We start from the raw sequence: 18,488 nt of genomic DNA on the forward strand, positions 1-18,488 counted from the left end.
GTTAGTATTTAATAGCACTTTAAAAATTCATTAGTACTTCTGAATCGTTCTAACGCATATTCCTAGTAAGACAGTTAGAATTGGTCCACGGTTCTAAATTTGTATTAGATTTAAACTAGGTTTATAGTTCTGAAAGAGAATTGGAAATTAGTTTCCTATGAGTATGAACTGTAAGTGTATGTGGTAAGAGTATGGGCAGATAGCTGTGCCGGTTGAAGAGGTTCCAAGTTGTTCCATCCCTTCCAAGTTGTCCTGGCTCCCATAGCTCTGGGGGCAGAAGGGATCACGTTATATATTTCCTAATTCACATCAGAAAAAGGTATCTAGATGAAACAGCTGGTGGTGGTGGTTTGAGGTTTACCTGGCTGCTCCAGAAGGCAGTGCTGACACTGTGCTTTCCCACTGCAGAACCGTGGATCCAGTGGATGGTGGAGAGTGTTTACATTTATCTAATCCAGCAGAGTATGTCTGAAATCAGCATCAGCTTGTCCGGCGTCCTTGGGTGAACTGGGCTTCCCTGTGCGTGTCATATGGCACCTTTATTTCAGCCTGTGCTGCCTCTATACTGCTCCCAGAAAAAGAAGAGGCATTGGGGTGACTAGTGACCCTTCAGCTCGCTCACATCTTCAGGGGATGGTGGTTAGAGATCTAATTTGGGTAGCACTGGATTTCAGATAAAGTATTGAGGAAAAGAATTAAAGCTTTTTAAGAAGGGCATGCCAGCCTCTGTGTTTGTACATGTTTTGTACTAACTCTAGTTTACAGCTCATTGGGTTATTCTAAATTTCTAGTGCTTTGTAAGACTCGGAAAGAGCAGCTGTCAATAAGTAAAATAGAGCAGCCTGAAAGCAGTTGTGTGTATACTTGCAAGAGAAATGCTTTTTTCAGTGTTTTGATTCTGTGCTTCTGAGTGTGCTTTGGGAAATAAAAAATAACACTCCATCTGAATGTTTAAGGTTAAGACTGTGTCTCTGAAAACCTGAACGGTGTTAGGTTGTTATTTTGGTATCCTGATGGCAAAAATCTGCTTTTAAAAAAATTTTTTTTTTCTTTTTTTTTAAATAAATGTCTAGAACTGCAAAACAGACAGGAGGAAAAACTAGCAGTCTGCATGAAAATGAAAATATTGGGGGGGTGTATTTTGTTTTTAGAGCTGAAAAACTCACTGGTACGGAGTGCGCTTTACAGCGCAACGGCCAGTTGCCCTCAGGAAGGTAGTCTGGCCAATCCTCCCTCCTTCGCAGCCACGTGCTTCCGCCACTTCCTTTGCATTAGATCTAGGCATGGCGTGACTGCAGCTCTTGGAGCCAATGGCAAACTAATCCATCTCCCCAGAAGGTTAATTTTCTGTTAAGCCAGTTCAGCTTCCTGATCTACCTTGCATCCATATGATTGCTAGACCTGATTTGAGAGGGGAACAGCTGCAGCCCTCTTTATTGTGAGGTGCAACGTGAAACCCTCGTGTTGATCAGTGATCGTGGTTAGAATAATGGGCGGCTGCTGCATTCCTACCCATTTCACGTTTCAATACCTTCTTTACTCAAAACCCCCGTGCACCTGTAAAACATAGATTTGTTAGGTTTACCTATCTTTGTGTGTCCCTTCTTGCCGATAAGCGATTGCAATCTTCTAAAATGCGTGAATTTCATTAACTGAAAGTACATTCTTGGTTTATGATCATGTTCTGTCACTTAGTTTGTTCATCTGCAGAAAAAACACCTTTCAAAGGAAATGAAAATTGAAAGGAAATTTAAAAAAAAAAATCCTCAGAGAGATTAATTGCAAAATAAAATTTAATGTGAGTAGTTGGGATAAACAATTTTATATCAAAACCTTACTTGAGACAGTTTATTACCTCAACAGCTGTATTTGAAAATGTGTATGGTGTTATTTACAGCCCTTTGTTCGAAGAATAGTTGAAGACCTCCTGTTTTATATCTTCCCATGTGGGAATTTAGGCAGGTCCAAGGAGGGAATGCAAGCAGAAAAATATAAGTTTCTCGGTAGCGTGCCAACAATGGAAGAAAACAGTAGGAATTTGTTAGAAACGTTTAAAGTATTGAGCTATCCTGCTGGAACCTGTGCACGGTGTGCTGTTTGCCCGTCGTTTTTCTAGAGGAAATGAATACGTTTACAAAGAGTTTGATACAACGTGGAGAAAAATACACCACGTCAGCCGTAGGTTCGAACACCCCAAAACAATTTCTGGATCCCAGGGGCAGCCATCCGAAGGCGAGGAGGGGTGTGTGTGCGCCCGTTCATTTGTCTCCCTCCCTCTCCCTCCCCCAAGCAGGCTCATTCCAATCAGCAGTGTAATTGGAATGCAACCACAGTCTGGAGGAGGAAGGGGAATTTTTGGCAAGGAGAGGCAGAGCAGTTGGGAGCTTTATTCAGATTAAAGCATAGACGACCATTCATTATCAGTACAACACACATTAGCAACAGCATAGCATTGTGTTTCTACAGCTGGGACTTATTTTAGTGATTGTATTGCACTGCGTATTACATGCAAACAACTGGGATCTGATCACAAAAAGCAATGCTAATGGCTTTCATTAAAAGATGGTGTTTCTGTAGAGGGAAGAAAGACTTGTCTTCAGAATGAACTATTGTGGTAAAAATTGATAGGCAGCCTGTCCTTCTCCGCGTTATCCCATGTGTTACATATGTTCTGGAACAAGCACTTTTTCTGGGAGAAAAACCCTTGGGGAAAGAAAAAAAAAACAACAGGAATTATAATGTTAGAACTGCTGGTTGGATTCAGAAGGCTGAACTAGTTTTTCTATGGTGATGACACGTGAAAAGCCAGAAGATTAGTAAACATAATCTTAGCTTTGGACCCAATCCTTTCCTTCCCCCTCTGAACTGGGGGCTGTCTGTTGACACAGTGTTGGTTGCTTACGGGTGTCTGAGGTGAGATGGGGGGTTGTTTTCTTACTAAGTCACCTACTGAGTTCTAAACCTGGTGATTATGTGTTTCCTTCTGCTTCTTCAGCTGGTGTGCTCGCTTCCATGGATTCGTGATTACTTCTTATTTTCTTACCTGTCTTCCTGTATCCAATACTATCACTGATGGTATTGATGTCTTTCCAATATGCACATTTAAAAATTATTTGCTTAAGAAGATAGCTTAGGAAAGATTCATTTTTAATACAGAAATTTTTAAACCAATACATTTCTATTGTGATCATCTAAGCTGTAGCCCTGAGGTACTAGTACCTCATGTTGCTGGCTACAAACACATTAAACCTTGTAATTTGTCATAAATCAAGAGACACATTATAACAGATAGATGAGAGTGTACAAACATACAGGCAAGGTAACACTACAACGTACCTGTGAAGTAAAGCAGTAGTATTCCCATTTTGCAGGTGTGAAAGAATGTGGTGAATAAATTGGCTATAAACAGTTTGATATGAGGGTTGAATACGAGATCACTATCCTTAAATGCCCAAGTTCCTTAAATTCAGATAACATTTTCTTTCTTAATGTTGCCTTCCTCAACGCTCATTCTAAGTCTGTTATCCAGCCATTGGAGGTGAATAGGATCATTGAAGACTCTTAGATCATCTCTAAGATGTGGCGATTCAGTGAAATCTCGTAGATTTTTATCACTTTTTACTTGCTTTCATTGCAAGCTTCCTACAATAGCACTCTCTTTTCTGCTTCATGTTCTTCACGTTCTTCTTCCCTTCAAGTATGGAGACCTTGTGTTATATATGTACTTACTATTCTGGAATAAACATACTTTTTATACTTACATGAAATAGTGGTAATGTATAACATAGGATACCTTCCATAACAACAATTTGATGTCATATAAAGTTTGATTTTTCTGTAAAAGTGAGTCCAAAGTAAAAAGCAGTTGTAACAAGAGTTCTTCAGTAGCTAGCAAAAAGAGTAAGAAGAGTTCAGAAAATGAGAAAAACATTTATCTTCCTATAAAATTCACATGTTCAATAACTGTAGTTCCTTTCAATTTTTTTGTGGGTTCTACCAATTATTTCATCCCCCTCTATAATTGCATGTAAATTTTAATAGCTAACACATAAATTAGACTACAGGAGTCTGGGGATATTAAATATTTTGCATTTACTTGCAATAGTTAAATCATTTTTCAGTAAACCATTCTTTGTCAGTCACTGGAGTAATAAATCAGAAAAAGGAAATTGGCAAACGTGATTCACTTAATTCCTATTTTTGAGTATTTGAGAACTATGTGTAGCGAAGCAGTCATGGAAGGAGACTAGGTAGCTTATAATATTATGCTCTTTTCGTGTTTCTGTGAACTGACCTGAGTAGCATATGTTAGAATGAGATCATAAGGCACAATAAAAAAATATTTAATGAACATATAGTATGTAAAACTGATGTGCATGTTTGTCTTGGCACGTATATACTGTTCCTTCATATTGGAATATTAACGTTCTCTTTTCTGTAGACTACCCAGGAAGTCTGTAATAAATACAAAACATAGCTATCCACTGACTCATTGATACTTTGTAATAAATACTTTATCTACATATGTGTACTAGAAGCCACGAATGTCTTTTGATGATGCACTTATGGTGCAATGCTCCCCCCCGCCTTTTTTTTTTTTCTTCCAAACCAATGGCAATATATACAGGCATTGGTTTGTGTTCTAGTTTCTGAAAACCTTCAGTTAGCTTAACTTTTTTTGTTTAAAAATAATTTTAATAAAAAATGTTTTAAACCAAGCACGTACAAATAACAAATAACCTTCTTCAGTGGCCTTGTGCCACCTCTAGAGGATCTATTAATGGTGCAACTGCGTAGATCTGTTGACGATGTGGGTTTGGGTCCAGAACCATCAGCATTTTAGCTTGGCTTTGTCATGAAAATTAAATTTCACCACAGTTCTTCATGTTTTTTGAATCTTTGGCTCAAATTTGACATAGGATAGAGGTCTCAAAGATAATTAAGTCCCCTGAGTTTTATGAGAATCGTTGCCTGGATAAAGAGGAGACCCTAGCAGTGACCTGAAATGAGAGGAAAAAGCTGCAGCGAGAGATCCCGTGTTGCGAGACCACTGGAGAGTCTGCGTGGGAGAGTGTCTGTCTAAATGCCCTACCGGTGGGAAAAGCCTCGGCTATGGCTGTCGGTCAACCATAAAACATAAATCCATAGGAAACCAAACTTCCTTAGTTTTTATTCTCAAGGAACTATTAATCAGTTGGTTATCAGAATATTCAGAATAGGTTTTAATACGGTGTTGAAACTGTTAGAAAAGTGGAGCATAAACTCTGGTACTTTTCCCACCAGTGGAAAAAGTTTTGTCCAAAAAAGGTCCTGAGATAGATTAGAGCTCTGTGCGTGGAAGAAGATTGTTTCACTTAGAATTAAGCTGATGCTCCTGGGACCTGGGCCTTTTCACCTAGAAATACCTGGCAGAGAGGGTGTTGTTAATGGAAGATTTTTCAGCATCTCTCCTGTTTTGTTAACCTGACAAAGCCAGAATGGGTTGACATCTGACTTCCCTTAAATGTGGTTACTAGAGAGGGAGATCTTGCGCCAAAAATATTAGTTTGTTCACTCCTGGCTAATTGTTGGGGAGACAGTTATTAATCTGTATGTTGTGCGTGTGCCCAATTTTATAAAAATGAGACTTTGGTTAAATTGCACTGGCAGGCCTGCTTAATATTTTGAAAAGAAGTGTTTATAATTAGTTAAGCTTGCAACTTTTCTCTCAAAAGATTAGTCAAGCCTCTTTTATTTTGGACATTATACAATTTTAGGGACATGTTGTATGGTTCACTGTGCTATAGATGAATTTTGAATTAACTGTTGGATTTAAAGCCTTCAGCTTCACTTGACGCTTCCTGTTTCTTGTCACGGGTGAAATTGTGCAAATAATTACATCTTTTTGAGATATTTTAAGAAGTGGCCATCCATATGAGCATCTATTTTACTTGAAGGTTTTCACCACTAGATGAAAGATGGCTGGTGAGCAGTAACCCCTCTCAGTTCTTGGACGAGTGGTGTCTGTTGACAACTCAGGCTGAGGATATTCTTGGTGTAATAAAATCTGCAGGAACTGCAGAAGCATTTTTCTAAGTTTGTTCTTTAAACGTCTTAAGTTGTAATCAGTTGTATGGATAGAGTAGATTTTAAATTGCTGGGCACATGGAAGTCTTAGCAACTGTGGATTTTTATTACACCATCCTAAGGACTTTATTTGAATGCTTTGTGGAGCAGACAGTGGGGTGACAGTCTGTTTTCAATACATGCTTGAACTCCAGGTATCAGAAATACCTACAACATTTGGCTCTCTATTGGTATTTTACTACTGTTGACTGTTTACTGTGGGATTATTGGGTGCAAATCCCTTATAGAGCTCCGCTTTAGGATTACTTTTATGCCTTTGAACGGAGAGAAGTAATTTTTTTACCTTTATCATCTTTTAAAATAACCTGGAACCAGGCAAATTTTTTTCAGGTTAACAGTGTTGTTATTAGCACCCCCTCGCAACAAACTAATATACTGAAACTTTCCTGGGTATATACCTTTCCTGGGGTATATGTCAGTGTGCAGGGGATTGTTTTATGACTAGCTGTAGTCATTAATAGGTGTCCCCTTATGTTTTACGGAGGACCAAAACTCGTTAGACCTGAGTAGAGTTTTAGCTAGATTTTATAGTACTGAATTCCCATGGAAAGCAGTTTCACTAAAATCAGCATCTTTATGAACATAAAAATTGGGAAAACATTAATTCCATTATTTATAAATAATATGTAACTTGGAGCATGCAGAGCTATTCAGGGTGGAGCTTCTCTGCCCTGACCGTGGAAATCTCCGTGAGAGTGCTCGTGGACTACCTCCGCTTACTTTTATTTGGGCAGGTACTGTAAAAGGAACTGGAGAATCGGTAGCCCTGCAGGATCAGTTTGAGGATATTCTGTGGGGCAAAGTGTGACCAATTTTGTTTGGTTTTAGGTAATGTCTGTGGGATGCGATTATTGGATGCACTTTTCTGTCTTTGCATTTTCTGGTAGTAATAAATATTGGCGATCTCATAGAAAAAATAGCCAAGGGAATCGTACACTGAGGAGTCTCCTGCAGCACTGATTCCAACCAAATACCTCTTCCCCGCTCCCCTTTTTTTCTTTTTTGTACTAGCTGTGGGAATTCATTTCACTCAATGTCCAAAAATCCTTTTGTGTTATCAGTAAATATTCTAATGTTTCACAGGGGAATCTAATATTTCCTGCTTACTAAACCTGTGATAATAGATAAGCCTACGTAGTAGAACAGTGGTGCATTTTGTGAGGAGAAGTCTTCTGTGTGTACCTTGGCATCTTTGTATGAAAGTTGTCCTCTTTGACCTTTATTTATTTGTTTTGTTTACTCTATTCTCATATGAGATTGTTTTCTCCGTGGTATTTTTAGTTGACAAATGCAAATGTTCCTCCCTTTTAATTTAAACAAAAAAGCCTGAAACAATTATCAGCTTCTACAAATAAAACGTATCTTTGGAGCCATCTAAACTCTGGCATTAGAAGTCAGTCTACTCTACCCGAATGTTTTTCAGGTAAAAACTCTTATTTTGTTTTCACGCAGGATAACAGAAAAGCCTGACTAATCAGACTGACTAATGCGCTATTTTTTATGGTCAAGAAAGCTTTTGCTGGTCTGTAGAACTGAACATAAGACCCTGCTTGTGAAATACCACGAATTTTACTGGCACAATTGTTTGTGCCACCGTACGGTGAGCTGGTTAGAGATGGTCCAGTTCCCTCACTAGGTGAACACAGAGTTGGCAAAACCACTGACGGGGAAAAAAACCACACATGTGAAACTATGGCCTGAGGAAATCACTACCATATCACTTCCAGTATAGTCTACCTAAAGGTAAATTGCCAAAAGATGACACTTCTGGCTCAGCTTTCAGGAATTATTTTACATGACAATATAAATGATGTAGGAGCACAATTCATTTATGTTCATTCGTTTTATTTTGAGCAGGATTTTCTGGAATGCTGCAAAGGTAAAGTAACTTTTTTTTTTTTAAAGTTGGGAATTAGTAACTTAATTTTGTATTTCTGTTTTTCTTACAGTACTGTGTGCAAAAAACTTGGTGAAAAAGGATTTTTTCCGTAAGTAGCTGTTAAAGTTTTATATGTTTGTAGATGAGATAAATATTAGACAAGTTCTGTACATCAGTGTTTGCACATGATCATTGTATTACGATATTAGCATTAAGTCGGCTGGGGGCTTTGATGTTTTCATACCGTTTTATTTCAGGGCTTCTAATTTTTTTCTTAGGTGACACTCGTCACAGATTCATAATAATAATTAAAACACTGACACACTCTCTCTGTTTTTGATGGGAGTGGGGAACAAATTTACTCTCTCAGGCAAATTACATGTTTTTCAATTAGTACCACATATTTATTAAAATGTTTTTCATATAGGAACTATTTGTCCAGCAGACAGATGTACATCTTAATTATTAATTATCATATCATAATACTTACCTACTCTGAAATTATATTTTAATTAATTTTAATGATGTTTTGAAAGAAGTGCTAAGAGGTGGATGAAGGAGGCAGAAAGGAATGTTATTGGCTGCGTAGGCATGCACGCACAGATCACCTGCCTGCCGCCTCCCAGGTGGGAGTAGAAAAAATTCAAAAGATCAGACCTGAACTTTGAAAAGAACTTGAAGAAGGGATGATACAGAATTATATTGTAATTTGTGAGACTTCTAAAGCTTGCTTTATATCTGGATTTTTGTATTGATTGCAAGTTTTCAGGTGTTTAACAGTTTAATAATGCCTTAAAAAACCCTCAAGATTTGAAATCTGTGATGCACTTCAGCACTGAAGCACAAATCTCACAAGGTCCTGCTCCTCCCCTTCCCCACGCGCGTTGCCTTTATCCCCACGTGCTTTGTCTGACACTTGTCTTGAACCACTCTGCTGCTTGGCTGGCTCTGTCGTGAGTCACCTGATGAAGCGGAACTGGTACAAAACTCGCGCTACAGAAAACGTGAATAATGTTTCACCGCCTTAGCTCCTCCAGCTGACTCACTGGGCACTCAGATGAGGGGAGGAATTAATATGAGGGGAAAAAGGGATCGGACCGCGTGACTTAGGGGCATTAGTGGTGGGACCATCCCTTCTGGTGTCAGTTAATAGGTTGGTTAGAACAGCAGCTGCAGTAGAGCTAATTGTAGGCTGCTCTGGTCCTGCTTCTTTCCCATCCTCAGCTATGTAGCACGGCACGATCTTTGCACTGATTTTTGTGGATCAGCTGCACCTTCAGCCTTCAGTGTTTCCAAGGCACTAAGCCTGCAGAAAATGAAGTAGAAAGCTAGCAGAAAACAAAGCGGACCTCAAAAGCAAGAATAACCTGTAGTAGATGATTTTCTGTAATACCAATAACAACCGAAATCATGACTGTAATTTATCTTAAAAATAGGAAGAGTGTAAGTCTGTTTTCTCTGCCTTTCGCTGAATTCCTTGTATACTGAGAATTTACTCAATCCTGAATTAGGAAGATTAAGATGTTCAGATTTTTTTTTTCCCCAACGTCTTCGACTTGCACAACTTTTTCTTCATCTGTATCATTGAAATAAATTGCCATTTCCTGTGCTTAATATGTCATGTTATTCCCATTCATTAAACATGGCTCTCATTTATGAATAAAAGGCAACTTCAAATAAAATAGTAAAAAAAAAAATTGTGCAATGATACAAGACTTTAAAGCATCCTGATCTATTTGCTAGTTTTTTTCTTTTCCTCCTCTTAGGACTTCCTGATCCATTTGCTAAAGTTGTGGTGGACGGATCTGGCCAATGCCATTCTACAGATACTGTGAAGAATACACTTGATCCAAAATGGAATCAGCATTATGACCTGTAGGTGGTAACAGTGATAACCAAAGGTTTGAAGTGAAATCCTCTAAAGTACACAGAAATTGTCAGATATTCATAATATTGTCCTATTTACAGCTTGGAAAATATCCCAGAGTTTATTAGTTTGAGTAAAAAATACATGTGTCAAAATAACACTTTCTCATTTCTCTCAAAATCTAAACACTACACTTGGTTTTCTGCTGATGTCTCCAGCATGCTTTACACATTCTATAGCGTTATTTTATTGTAATATTTCCATGTTAACAGTTCTGTAAAATGAACCAAATGATTAACAATATTTCCCTGAAACTGCTCTTCTCTTCATGCTATTTTTGTCTGTTGCAGTGCTACAGTGTCTCTTCTTCTGTGTGCCTCTTGTTCTGTTTTCTCTCCTTTATGTCATTTTCTGTCCCAAATGTTCTTTTCACTGTAAATTATTATGTTGTTCTCATCACTGGATCATCTTTCAGTGCTTTTGAGGAATATAATTGGTACGGCAAGTATATGTCATGTTTTTCCTCTGTCTTTCTAAACCATAGAATATTCTGTATAATATAAGTTATTAAAGCTTTTCTTTTTTATATAGGTTTCTTTGTGTTTGTGCATGCTTTATTTTTCCTGTCTTTTATCCTTTTATTCTTTATCTTTTTTCTTGGGATGGAAGATGAGGAAGAGAAGTGAACAGTTTTGCCTCATTGTATTCTCCTTTCTTTCTAAGACATTGTTCTGATCTCTAACTGTTTTTCCGTGGCTCCTTTCCCTATCTATATTATTAGAAGTTGTTTGAGCATATTTACGTTAGCTTTGGACATCACCAAACCTAGAGCAAATCAAGTATTAGTACACAGAGAATTTCTTGTCCCCCTTTTTCCCAGTGAAGAAAAGCAGCTTGATAGGTCTTTCAGCAGAACGTGGAAGGCCTGGTTTAAAGTGGTGTCTTGACCTACTCTTTATTTGAATATCCAAGACTAAGCATGTGAAGTCATTGTTCATAATGTTTTAGTGCAGTATACAAAACATTTGCATTACTGCTTAACAAAATATCATTGGCAGTTTAGTGAAATAATAGCACTTTCACTGAGGAAAGCTATAGTATTATAGTTCTATTATGCAAACTCAGTCCAAGCTTAGATTCTGCATGTGAGACTGTAATTCATATTCATTAGAAAAATAGATGTAAAACAAGTTTAAGTTCATTTAGAAGGAATGGCTCTTTTTCATATTTAAAGAATTCTAAGTTAATTTGATTTTTTAATGTTATTAAACCTATCAAAATGATGATTCGTATAGAATGCAGATTGCAGACCTCTGCCCTTCTGTGCCCTCTCCAAGATTGACCATTTGTGAAGATCTAGCTTGAACATTTGTTTTTTTCAACAGCAAGTAACACTCCATGCAGTGTCATAATGGTGAAATTCGAGAGTAGATTACACTGATCTTGCAGGTTGCAGCCACCAAAAATGGAAGGTCCCCTTTCTCTCCTGTTTCGACCCCTTTTTCCAATTTACTGCGTGTGTTCATGCTGCTTCCCTTGCACTGGCACCATCTGGCTTCTGGGTACGTGGATTCAATTCACTTTAACCCGCAGGAAGGTAGCTGGATAGGGGGAAAAATGTGTGTCATTCCCTGCTGATCAAATGAGTTGCGTTGAGTCAGTAACGGTGTGCCTGCATTAGCGCGTTAGCTTGCATCAGGAGTGAGTTGTTGTAGGGATGATCCCTCCATCATCCCCTCTGGCTGGGGTTTAGCTTCCTTCCTGAAGCCCTCTTAGAGTACCTGAACCTGACCGCGCTGGACGAAGCTGAGCCACAAGGTGCATCCCCCGAGTCCCACCGATGCTCTCCTGCTGCTGACAGGAATTGAAGTTGACAGGATAAGACTGGAGCGAAAGAAAAATCCCTGAAATGCGGACTTTTATTGTTGTTTAGTTAGGTGGGCCCATTAATGATCATTAATGCATAACTTTACAGGGATAAAAGGAGGGTAAGGTGGAAAGTGCTGCCAACAGGACCTGAGTGTAAAGTCTTCCTATAACCTTTGTACAGCTAGGGAAGGGATACTTTTGAAAGAGGAATGGTGGGCCGTCATTTGGCAGTTATCTGCTACTAAATTCTGTGTTGAAAACGTCAACCCTTCCCTGTGTCTTCCCCGGTCATGTCTTGGTGTTTGAAGTGCTGCGGTGACAATGTGAGTAAGCAGTTGACAGGAATGGGTTGTAAGGGATGCTAAGTGCTCCATGGGCTGATGACTTGGAGACGCGGTTCCCTTCTGGAGAAGCGAAGGAGCAGAGGACGTGGGAAATGAGAGAGGATGTTAATACGCAACAAGAGTAATGGAGGGAAAAAAAAAAGTAAAATCTTTAGAAAAAATTCCTTTCTGGTTATAATTTTCAAGGAAGGATGAAGAGAAGGTATTTTTACGTTGTTTTATGGAATAAGTCATGCTTGTAGCTGGATACTGTAGTTGTCTTAGCTTTGAAGCAAGGCTGTGATTGCAGTCCACATCATATTATAAAAAGCAGAGATAGAAATGGGTTTCTGGCAGAATATTTTCCTTGGGCAGATTTGAGGCATCTCTTGTTGGATTGTCCTAAGGAATTTAGATCTGTGTGAAACAGTTTTGTGTCTGTGTGTGGTGTTTTGCTTTTTTTGGTTTAGTTTTTGGTTTTTGTTTTGTTGTTTGGGGTTTTTTTGGTGGTTTTTGTTTGTTTGTTTGTTTTGGGAGGTTTTTGGTTTTTTTTTTTTTTTTTTCCCTTTTTGGGGAGAAAATACCTAAAAAACCCTAGGCTTTGTTTAATTAGGATATTATTTTCGATATAAATTACTCGTCCTGTAGGGAATACCACTTTGCTTGATTCTGGCAGTTGAATTCCCTGATGACAGAAGTATTCACAGCATTTCTAATCCAAAGTAAAATTTAGTGTTAATGTCAGGCCTTGTAATTTGAAAATAATCCTCTCCCTCTCAAAATTTTCTTCATAATCATTTAACCCCTTTTATTGTCTTGCCTGTTATTCCTTACTCTGTGGAAATTTATTTCCATTTATAAACATCAGTCACCTAGTCTTCAGTTCCTATTTAAAACAGCAGTAAAAGATTAGATCTCTTTGATACACCACTCACTGCCTTGGCTTTTATCTTAAGGTAACTTTTAACTGTGATATACCTGGTGTAAGGTCTCAGCTTTTCATCTGCATCAGATATTAAGATAATTACCTCTTACTTTTGGAAAAAAAAAAATAGAAAAAAAATAATAGGAGTAGTAACCATCCTAGTGCTAAGCACCTGATGGCGAACTTCATAGATTACAGGACTTAATCTTTCTTCTCATCCTTTGAAAATAATAGGTTTTTTAAACTTCCTGGTGTTTGTCCTAACAACACACCATTGCATGGGAACGCTAGTCTCTGCCTTATGACGCTTGCACTCTTACAGGAAATGCTTTGCACACCAAACATAACAGATGGAGTCTCGGTGGCAGCTTGCCTGCTCCTGCCACCACGCAGCGTAGGAGATCGACCGGAGGAAGGTGCAGTTATGTCGAATTTTTTAAAAGAAACATCCTGCTTTTTTTCCTACCATGAAGATTTCTGTTGGTTTTCAAATGACTGTAATAGGCTTATGTGCAGTAAAACTGTCTCAACGGTGTTGGGTTGATTGAAGTGTCCCCAGCCTGAAATTTGTATAACAGGTTAACACTGCTGCTAATTAACAGACTCGTGTATCATGTGATGGCATATGCAAATGGCACAGTAAGATGGATCTGTTGTGATGGATTTATGCAATAATGTCTGAATTAAGTTGCTAATTCCAAGGGAATTTTGTGGCTTGCTAAACTGTTTCAGCATATGTCGTGGTTTAACCCCAGCCGGCAACTAAGCACCACACAGCTGCTCGCTCGCTCCCCCCTGGTGGGGTGCGGGAGAGAGTTGGAAGAGTAAAAATGAGAAAACTCGTGGGTTGAGCTAAAGACGGTTTAATAGGTAAAGCAAAAGCCACGCACACAAGCAAAGCAAAACAAGGAATTCATTCTCTATTCCCATCGCAGGCAGGTGTTCAGCCATCTCCAGGAAAGCAGGGCTCCATCACACGTAACGGTGACTTGGGAAGACAAACGCCATCACTCCGAACGTCCCCCCCTTCCTTCTTCTGCCCCCAGCTTTACATGCTGGGCATGACGTCATGTGGTGTGGGATATCCCCTTGGTGAGTTGGGGTCAGCTGTCCCAGCCATGTCCCCTCCCAGCTTCTTGTGCCCCCCCCAGCCTGCTCGCTGGTGGGGTGGGGTGAGGAGCAGAAGAGGCCTTGACTCTGTGTGAGCCCTGCTCAGCAGTAACTAAAACATCCCTGTGTTATCAACACTGTTTTCAGCACAAATCCAAAACATAGCCCCGTACTAGCTACTATGAAGAAATTAACTCTGTCCCAGCCAAAACCAGCACAGCATAGTAGATATTCTGTTGTATAAGATTTTTTTTGAAAAGACTTCTGCAGTGTTATAAAGAACAAAAAAGACTTTGCTTTTGCCTTACGTGGTTTTTAATTCAGATCTTAGCATGAAAGGAAGCAGTTGAATTAGTTAGTTGCTTAGATTCTTCAGCGTAGATGGGTGTGTGTAGTGGGGGGAGAATCTGGGAGACTTTCCAGAAAGAAATTGCCAAATAGTTGCTGTCTGGATGCAGTTTAATGTCAGTAAAATACCATGCTTGCCCTGGATGTATTCCCCTTCCTTATTTTCAGTCTTGTTTGTGTTTGCCCTATTGTTCAGGCCTTTCCTCAAAGCTTTGAATAACCAGACTTAACACATTTACAGACCTTCTCGCATTCAAAGCGTTTAAACACTACCTAAACCAGCAGTTCTGAAACTTAACAAATCCCCCTTTTCTCTTCCTTCCCCTTTCTTCTGTTCTGTGATAGCCTAGATCTCTCCTACAGCCTTCCCACGCTCACCTGTGTCCTCTGGCCGACTCCTGCTGTCCCCAGCAGCCCCCGCCCTTAAGGCAGAGCAAGTCATATGGTCTGTTTATCTCTTTAAGATTTGTTTATACCATGATCTCCACCAAAACCTAGTCCTGGTCCCATCTTTACTCTGTGCCCTTCAAATCTGCACGCCCAGGCTCTAGCGTGGACTCATTGCTCTCCTTTGTTATACATCCCAAATGTAACCTCGCCCCACTTCTGCAACTCCTCCTCTTCCCAAAATCTCCCCACTGCAGGTTCTAGTGCTGTTTGGTGCCTTCACATTCTGAAGCCCCTGTGCTGCCCTGGCAGAATCGCCTTTCTCCCCCAACCCTCCAACTCTGCTTTGCCTAGTAATTGCTGATGATCCTGGATTTTTCTCGGGGAGAGAAGGCAACAGCTCTGCTTACTGCTGGTTTAGACAATCCCATCCTAGATTAGACTCCTAAACAGCCGTCAGAAAGCTCCTTGCAACAGCTTTGCCTTCTTGACGTCGTTGTTTAGACCCGTCTGATGAAGCTGATGCCCTTTGCGTTTAGGGTGAAAGCATTTCTGGGTCGTGTTTGGCCCCTATCAGCAGATCTGGCCATTCCAGCTCAAGCACATCAGGCGTACAAGTCTTTGCTGAACTTCTTAGGTGGGTCTGGTAGGAACATCTGGAGTAGAAGCCCACTTTGCTTGCTCTTTGCTTGGCACGGCTGCTTTTACAGTATCTTGTAGGCTGAGCTTAGCGTTGGGCTGGGTAGCCCTGGGGAGGAGAAAGGAGCAGCCGGTCAGTGCCACGTGCCTATATTGTGTTCCTGTCTAAGCCACAGCCTCTGGCTGGTTCTCTTCTGACCATCCCAGAGGCTCAAACACCCTTCACTTGCTACCAGAGATGAAAGCAGTGTCAGGGTGAAGGAAGAGAGAAGAGAAAAAATTGGGATGATAGTTTTCATGATGTCTCTTCGCACCCTCTTCTCCCCCAATCTGAAAACAGCTGATATCTCAAAGCACAACACTACTATTATATTAGAAAAATTTCAGAAGTGGGAAAATGGAGAAACAAACTAAGTCATTTGTCCAGGTCGTAAAAAAGAGTCTGCGTGACAGCACGGATTAGAAATAGGGAATTCCTGGCTTCCAAGCCTGAGTTCATACCTCTTGATGTTGCATTTTTCTCTCTTTCTGGAGGGAGTACATCTGGCTTGTGATCAGGAAGAGGTGTGTTTTTTTTCAGGAATATTTTTTTTTTCCTCCACTTTCTTCATTCTGCTTTTCTCTACCAAGCTGAACTCTTCAGGAAAAGTGTATATAATGCCATGGGGATGAAAAGTCACTTGATACCAAACCTTCCCGAGTGGCTCAGAAGGAAATACCACCTTGGCAAAGATAACTGTATTTAGATGAAGTGACAATTGTCCCTGTGTTTTAAAATTTGATTAAAATATTTTGAGAGGTTTCCAGTATGACATGTATTTGATTTTTGTTTAGAAGTGGAAGTGCTAAGACTAGGCATTTTTCTTAAAATTTCCGAATATGCAATTCTTATCCAGAGCCCTAATTTTACAGATTCAGGAAATATAGGAGTTAAAATGTATATGGAAGTTGAATTTCCAGGTTTCCACTTCATTAATGCTAATCCTGTTATCTCTGTTGAAGTACTGAAGCTGTGAAATAGATACTGCTGATAGGGTAGAGGGGAAAAAAAAAAATGCTCCAAGAACTTTAATTATGAGGAGGAAGAGAGAAGCATCCAACAAAATGGGGGGGTTTGTGTTTTTTGCTTCTGTTTTTCTGCTTGTTTGTTTGGTTTTTTTAAACTTACTCACTTTGTTTTTTGGAACATTCTTTTTTAATAACAAATAAAATTCCTAGCTCAGGCTTTCATGTTGGTACTTTATTGCCAGATGATGTAAAACAAATGTAACTTATCCACCAAATGATTTGGAAATGTCAGCTTGTCCTACCGTCACTCTCTAAATGCAACCATGTATTTTCATGCCTGAAATTATGCAGAAATATAGATGAAATGTTTTGCTATAAAGCCAACTAGCAGTTACTGAACTATTTCTTTTCTTCCTTCGGAAAAAAAAACAGAAGACATTTTTATTTGGAAAATGCCGCTTGTCTTGCTTATTTCCTTTAAATGTGTGAATCAGCCAGGTTTTCTGGTGCAAAAATCAGAGTAGGTTATAGTAGTAATGTAGAAGTCCTCACCTGTTTGGTATGGATGGCTTACTGTCTGCATCTCAACCATGAGAACCTCACCCTGAAATGTTACAGTAATTCTTGGAAAGTATGTTGTATATTCAGCTGTTCTACATATTATTCAAACTGTTCTGTTATGAAATTGTGTTTAACCATATACCTTTGACTTTTTTAAAGCAACAAGGAAAACTGGAAAATTCAAGACAGGTCATGATAAGTCTTTATTTTTAAGTGCACCTAACTTGTTCTCATAAGAATTTATTTTAAGTACATGAAACATTGTAGACTGCAACTGTGCACGTGAATACCCATCTTCATCTCTCGTTTCTTTATGCAAAATTGGCATTGTCAAGGTTGTAAGGCCAAAAATCTGACCTATATTATGCAATCAGTTTACTATTTAAAAAACTTGGGGGTTTTTTTGTGTGAAGTTTGTGTTTTGTTTGGTTGTTTTTTTTATTTTTTAAATGTGCACTGGTTATTTTAAACCATGCTTATGGGTATATGCCTACAGTTAGGCTTTTCTGTCTTCTACTTCTTGGGTCAGTCCCCGTCTGCAGGTGGGAAGAAGTTGTCAAAGTTCTGCTTTTTGGAAAAGGAAAAAATGGGAGAAGTGTTAATTGAGAACTTACCTGATCACAGCTCCAATTTTAAGCCATGACAGTTAGTTCAATTGTTTGGTTTGCCAACCTTGACAGTATCATTTCTGTCTTTATGAAAATATTAAGATGTTTTAAAGCAGATAAAGTCTCAGTCAGTGGGGGAGATGTATTTAGACATTGGTTGAGTTTGTTTGAACAATTTTCCTTCAAAAACAAACAAAAACGCACTTGGAACTAAACTGCAGAAGGCTAGAATTTGTGGTCTGGGAAGGGAGAACTACAAGCAGTTCTTGGGATCTAAGCCATAGTTACAAATTCATTTTCCTCAACTTGAAATAACTATAATAATTCAGTATTGGCAATAGCTGATTGATCTTAGGTGTTTTGAAATTGTCCTCTGAAAGTTTTGAAAACAAAAACGAGCTCACAAAGTAATTGCTTCTGAAGAACAAAGCTTCAAACAAAAAAGCAGCAGTAAAATAGCCTGCAGTGTCCAGGTTTCCCCAAGTCGGTGAAATGCAGATCTAGGTTTTGCAAAGCGTTTCCCTGGTAGCTGCGAGGAGGCAATCCATGCGTGAGCAGGGGGCGGGCAGGGAAGGTGGCACATCTCAGCTAAGATGCTGGGTGAACTTCTTGTAATGGGTCACATTCGTAATACGTAATATATGTTATAAACAGGGCCTTTCTGAAGCTTTCTTAATAGTAAATTAGCTTCCCAAAGGTTTGTTAACTGCAGATGTGTAACTAGGTTTGCCTTACGTTTTCCCCGAGCGCTCAGAAGAGGTCTAAGTGAGGGTGACTTGCGTTGCCGGTGGTGGGAGGAGTAGCCTGAAAAGCAGCGGCAGATGAAGTGCTGCAAAAG

The 18,488-nt window shown here is 39.3% G+C and overlaps 1 protein-coding gene across 5 annotated transcripts in view; it reads left to right on the forward strand.

Moving 5' to 3' along the window:
* Positions 1 to 18,488, forward strand: part of SMURF2 (SMAD specific E3 ubiquitin protein ligase 2) — a 68,219-nt gene that overhangs the window by 20,719 nt on the left and 29,012 nt on the right. For 3 of the 5 annotated variants that reach the window (XR_012676675.1, XM_075169505.1, XM_075169506.1), the window contains exons 2-3: positions 8,076 to 8,114; positions 9,772 to 9,880. Coding sequence is in view for 4 of the 5 variants with exons in the window: in XM_075169505.1 (XP_075025606.1) it covers positions 8,076 to 8,114; positions 9,772 to 9,880 (148 nt within the window). In the remaining variant the exon portion in view is untranslated. Of the gene's footprint in view, positions 1 to 8,075; positions 8,115 to 9,771; positions 9,881 to 18,488 lie in introns of those variants that run through there. The other 2 variants (XM_075169509.1, XM_075169507.1) reach the window with 2 other exon arrangements.

Source organism: Calonectris borealis, chromosome 20, assembly GCF_964195595.1.
Source record: "Calonectris borealis chromosome 20, bCalBor7.hap1.2, whole genome shotgun sequence".
In the NCBI taxonomy this organism is placed as follows: domain Eukaryota; kingdom Metazoa; phylum Chordata; class Aves; order Procellariiformes; family Procellariidae; genus Calonectris; species Calonectris borealis.